Source organism: Chenopodium album, chromosome 4 (assembly GCF_948465745.1).
Source record: "Chenopodium album chromosome 4, dcCheAlbu1.1, whole genome shotgun sequence".
Classification (NCBI taxonomy): domain Eukaryota; kingdom Viridiplantae; phylum Streptophyta; class Magnoliopsida; order Caryophyllales; family Amaranthaceae; genus Chenopodium; species Chenopodium album.
The window spans coordinates 80,180,885-80,186,884 of NC_137837.1; the positions used below are offsets into that span (position 1 = coordinate 80,180,885).

Below are 6,000 nucleotides of genomic sequence, written 5' to 3' on the forward strand. Positions count from 1 at the left end.
TTACCCAGGGCCCCAGTGAAATGATTTCCCCCTCAACATCACCGCCTGATTTCCATTTCTCTCATTCTCCTCTTTACCAACCTGCCTTCAACCTTCCAACTCCCACCATCTTTATTCCACCAAAGCCAAGTCCAACAAAAAATTATTTATACTCCAATTTTTATACCAAGGTCCATTCAAGTTAGTGCAGGCAATGGAGGAAATCCTTACTCTAGAATTAATGCCAAACTTTAGGAAAATGAAGTTTTACCCTATAACTGATCCTCTGCTAATTTTTTCCCCATTAGATTTTAATCCCCTAATTATTTCAAGGAATCCAGGCCAACACTAAGGAGTACATTAATAACATTGAGATTTGAGATTGCATATGAAGATTAATTATGAGTGTTATTTCCGACACTATTTTCTATCTATGTTCCTTAGATTTTAGGTTAGTTCCTTTAACATTTTAGTGTCTTTATTTGGGTTTTTGATATTTTGTAACTTATATCTCTTTTGAGTATAGGTTGTTGAGGAGCCAATGCCAAACATGAATGGAAGTTAAAATTGACGAAGTGAAAAAGAACTTGTTAGGCACGTTTTGTTTGTCTAGGTTCATTGAATCTACGAATTCGGGAAGTCTTGGGTAGTAATTTACAAGATCTGCAGCAATTGGAAAAGATATATTTGATAAAAGTGAAGATCTTATCAAATGGATAAAGATGTGGAAAGAGATATATTTTTCCTAAACTTATCTAATTACTTTCCTTATCTTTGAAAGGTTCCAACTCATCTCTTAGCCTATTTAAAGCCATGAAATTAGGTCATAAAAAAAGGAGAAGGGAGGCAAACGCCGGAGAAGGGACACTTCACTCCAAAACCCCTCAAGGGTTAGGAGTTGTTTGTCACTATTCGTGATACATTCCAGCGGAAGAACTCGGAGCAACCTGAGAGGAGGAACCAAATCTGAGGAACTTGATGAGTTTTTGCTTTATTTTCCTTCCTTATCTTTGTATTATGAGTCTATAATTAGTATTTGAGATGAGTATTGATGGTTTTTTAAGATTAATGCTTTGGAGGTATTCTTGAATTGTTGTTTAAGCCTATAAATGATGATTTTGTATAAGTAGGTGTACAACTATTTGTTTGGATTTGATTTCTATCGCTAATTAATAAAACTAAGTTCGTAATTGCTAGGACGCATTAATAAATTAGCTATCAATTGTAGAGGAGGACGTTCCACTCTATTAATTGTAAAGTAATTCTTGATATAGGTGAAATCGCATTCCAATAATGTCATGGTTGTATAGGACTACTGTAGGCTTAATGTTTTCCTAGTTCTTAATGCTATCATCAAGTTAAATTCCTTGCTCGTAGTATAGGGGTTATTTGTTGAATTCCGTGCTCATAGTATAGGGGTTATTTGTTGGTTAGGAGTAGTGAAAGTCGTACTAGATCTAACTATATCTTAAGGAAAAATAGGGGAACTTATTCCATAAGTCAAGCTATTCTAAAGGGTTAAGTAATATGTATGGGATTATACATATGCATGATGGATTTCTATATATAGTTGTCGAGTATATCAAGTTCCTTTAGTGTTTCTATTCTTTATTAGATTTATTTACTAGTTATTCCTTATCCTTAAACTCCCTCAATCATATCTTTTATTGTTTTAGAGTCTTAGTTAAGTGTTCTGGATCTTATTCTTAATTTGTTGCAATCACACTCGTGGGATTGACCCCTACTTCCACTAATTACAAGTTAGTAATCTAGGTAATTACTATTAATTTGTGAGCGTTTCGACACCACATCAATTATCTTACCATTCTACTAGGTTCTCATTGATTTCAAAACCCATTATAAATAAGAAGTGCAAGGATACCCTAAATCTCTGTGTAGGAAATATTATTTTCTAAAGGGTGACATAAGAAATTTTTGCTATCATCAATTCCCAATGATTATAGAGGCATTTAGAAGGCTATACAGTGAGGAGGTTTACTCCCCACCTGCTCTCACTAATAGAGGATTGTTCTAATTATCCTTCCATACGAGTTTTGTAATTTTATGTTTGGCTATTGAGGAAATAATGGTATAAATTCACTACTTTTTCGGGGTGAAGAAGGAACAATAGGGAAGGGAAATTCCAATATAGCCACTATACAAATATACTTCTCCTTACTCAAAGTATTGAACTCTAAGTGGAGCCTTTAATATCCAAATAAGAAATTAAGAAAAAGTATTAAAAAAAAAACTAAAGAAACATAGGAGGAATAACTCAAACTGTTAGGAGATACGTATTTGATAAAGAGTTCATTAGTTTCCGTAAATAAATAAGTTGGTAAACAAGAATTATAAAAAAAAAAATTGTACAATTTATTAACAAATGGCTTAGTAAGCACAAAACAATATGCAGGAAAATGGTACTGTGTCCAAGAGTGATGAAACCAACAAAAGGAATGTGCAAACACCATCACTCCAACATTACCTTTCCCACTCTTGCTATTAACACTACTCTACTTTATATAGGCCCTGTTTGGTAGTAAGTTTATTGGGGGTATATTAGCTTATTTGACTAACTTTAACTGCTAGTCAAACAAGCTAGTCAATCAAGCTAATACAAGTATTTGGTAGTAAGCTTATTGAAAGAGCTTATTCCGCTAAATAAGCTCTTTTTGAAAAAGCTCATTTTAGGAGCTTTTTCAATTAGCTTATTCATTAATTATTGTGAAATGACACTTATAACCTCATTTAATTTAAAATCCTATCTAAACTACCTACCCCACAATTAGCTTATTGGTCATTTCACATTTCCACATACTCAATCACCTTTAAGCTATCGGCTATTTACCAAACACTTTTATATAATCAGTTAATACAATAAGCTAGTCAAATCAGTTAATAAAATCAGCTAGTCAAAATCAGCTAACTCAATCACCTTCAGCTTTCTCCCAAACAGGGCCATAAAAATAAATAAATAAATAAAAAATTAAGAGTTACATTAACAGCTGAGGAAAAGGATTAAATAAAACAAGATAAGTTGTCCTCTAAAAACAGGATAAGGAAATTATAGATCAACCGTTAAACCCAGTTCCTTTGAACCTCCCAACTGAGTAATCCTAGAAAGCCCCTGCTGCCTTAGCCAATAACAATGACTGATAAGTGAATTGGCTCACATCGATTAGAAAACAAAGAAACACATGAAAAGACCCAGGAGTTTTGCTCCAACCACATACACATGAAAGAGAATGATAGTGTGACCAAATATGACAAAGACAACACTAACCAGCCACTCACATGATTTATGGATGAGATACTAGTCATACTACAAGGGAACAAAAAAAAAGGAATCACTGCCAAAAGAACGAATAAATCAATCTGGATAAAGTAACCTGAAAGTGGAGAATAGTTGACTTCACAGATCTTGAATTGTGTCTAAAGTCGTAATATATCCCCTTTTTCTTTGTTTGTTTGCATACCTAGTTGTCAAAAGGAAGGAGCAATCACTATATAATCATCAAATAAACTTTAAAACTTAACATAGCACTTTACAAGAAAAGAGAAAAAGATTTAACTACAGTCACCTTCTCTGTCCCTTCACCAGAGTTGGGGATGTTTTCATAGTTCTTGTATTGTTCTATTCGAGTCTGCCGGTACTTTTCCCTAGTAATGCTGAGCCTTTCCCAGGGAATGCCTTGGATGTCTCTGCCTCTCCTAGCTTGGGCGGAGGAAGTATCTGCAAATTTATTTTCCTAAATCCAGAAGCAATCAAAATTGGCTGATTGCTAGAACTCGTAGGAAAAAGAAAATAAAGTTAAAAAAGTGGGGTGGATTATCACCAACCATGAAATCATATTCTTCAATTTCAGAATCTGATCCACCCATCTCTCTATCACGAAAATCTTCATCCATATCATCATCAAAATCTTCAATTTCGTACTCCTCTGCCATATAATCAGCATCGTCGATATGAAGATGGGACATCCTCAAAGCAGCCTATTCTACCCATATCAACAACCAAACAATACAGCAATGAAGATTAGCTGTATTTCAAGTAAAGCACAAACAAGAAATAGAAAATGGGAGCAATGACTAGAAGCAGCATACATATGCAATGATAAGCATTAGAGCAGTAACTCAAATACATGTTAGAAGCACGATTTTACCACTCTTATGCAGCCCGTCCTTGAGCCCAGGCAGGAGGGGTGGCTGCCGCCTGGGCCAGGGAGAAAGGTCCATATTCATAGTTTCTTCCCATCATTAAAGGTTTATTACTTATAAGACTAATGCAATTTGACTCAAAATTCATATTAGGCTCGAAAAATCACATGAATTTCTTTTCAATATTTACACAAAGTCCATATAGCAAAATTCTAGCTGTATAATCGCTCATGAATTAAGTAATTAAAGCCAATAGTTCAACAATCAACGTTAGAAGAAGTGAAGAACCCTAAATTGACTATACGGACAATCAAATTAACAATATGCGAAACCAAACCCTAGGTTGTCAAGTTTATATTCGATTATTTAAAAAATACTCTTACCTCAAAAGCTGCTTCAATGGAGGAGAGAGAAAGCTTTAAAACCGCTTCAATGGAGAACTCAGAGTATATTTCAATGGAAGAGAGAAAAGGGGGTGCAGCGTAAAAGTGAAAATTTCTAAAGGAAAAAAATTGAAAACATTGGAGGAAAATTGTGAAAAAAAAAAAAAAAAAAGACCTCCTTAATTACGTAGTACTTAATTGTCTTTTTAAAAAAGAGAAAATTGTGAAAAAAAAAAAAAAAAAAAAAAAAAACCTTTTTAAATGGTCGACTTTTTAAAAAGGAAAGTAAAAACTAGCTTTTTGGCCCGCTTAATGCACGGGTTATTACTTGGGGTTAATTACAGTATATGGAATAATTGCTTTATTTCTAAAACTTAAAGGAAAAAAAGACTGAGGGTGGTAAAACTGTGAAAGAAGATGAAGGAATTTATTTAGATATATATACCTGAAGATTGTGAAATATGAAAAGACATATTAGTTTAAATTATATTTAAAGTCTAAGAGATGAAAAGATTATTTTTATTATAATTCATATGTTTATGTAATAAGTACTAATTAATTGAACTTTATTTTATTATGGTGAAAATGAAACACTTCATTTTCTTATTTGAATATAAATATTAAGGGAGGTGACATGTGTTATATGGGGTATTGAGTAACTTGTGATGTCATGTGTCATATAAAAAAATGTGGTTTGTGTTTTTAAATACTAAGTAAAGATTTGTGAAAAAAAGGACATTTTAAGTTATATTTTATTTGAATGGGGTACTTGGGTGAGCTTGTATGGTGGTCAACACCGGAGCTTCGGGGTCAACACTGGAGCTCCAAGATTGACCACCTCGTAAGCTCACCCTTAAAGTGACATTAGTTGAAGAAGATAATTACAAAATAAAGTAGTGACTCTTTAATAAAATGACACACAATAAATGAAGGAATAAAAAATTAAAAGAAAAAATAAAAATAAAAGTGTACCGATAAGAATGGGACACGTGGCAGCGTATATTGTTTGCAAAAGTTCCTATTATTAAATACTAGTTTTGTGTCCCGTGCAATGCCCGGATTGTTTATGAAGTCGATTTAAATCTATCCAACGTGGCGCGACACTTGGTGAAAAGTTAGAATGTCAAGTGTCACTGTCTTGTGACCTGACTAAAAGTTTAGCTTTATATATTAGTTATATGATCTATTAACTATTACTAAAACAAAATATTTTTGACATCATCAATCCTTAAATTATCTAACATGTCAATCTAACATTAAAAATTTTCTCTCCATTTTATATGTGTGATGTCATCATTTATTTTATTTTTTTTAGCCGACACTATACATTTTTCTAACAAAAAATTATCACTCACTTTTACAAAAATGACAAAACTTTATTTTATGCATAATAATAAAAATTAATTAAATCGTGCAACGCACGAGTCTAATCTAATTAGTACTTCCTCTGTTTTTTATTACTTGACCTATTACAAATAGG

General features: G+C 32.9%; 1 protein-coding gene across 2 annotated transcripts in view; it reads right to left on the reverse strand.

Annotated features, from left to right (window-relative positions):
• Positions 1 to 4,668, reverse strand: part of LOC145629522 (putative WD repeat-containing protein C2A9.03) — a 32,256-nt gene extending 27,588 nt beyond the window's left edge. The window contains exons 1-4 of one of the 2 annotated variants that reach the window (XM_081682145.1): positions 4,521 to 4,668; positions 3,820 to 3,972; positions 3,561 to 3,728; positions 3,369 to 3,455 (exon numbers count right to left, since the gene is read on the reverse strand). In XM_081682145.1, the coding sequence (XP_081538271.1) occupies positions 3,369 to 3,455; positions 3,561 to 3,728; positions 3,820 to 3,960 (396 nt within the window). In that variant the 5' untranslated portion in view covers positions 3,961 to 3,972; positions 4,521 to 4,668. Of the gene's footprint in view, positions 1 to 3,368; positions 3,456 to 3,560; positions 3,729 to 3,819; positions 3,978 to 4,520 lie in introns of both variants that reach the window. The other variant, XM_081682144.1, reaches the window with a different exon arrangement.
• Positions 4,669 to 6,000: the final 1,332 nt, after the last annotated feature.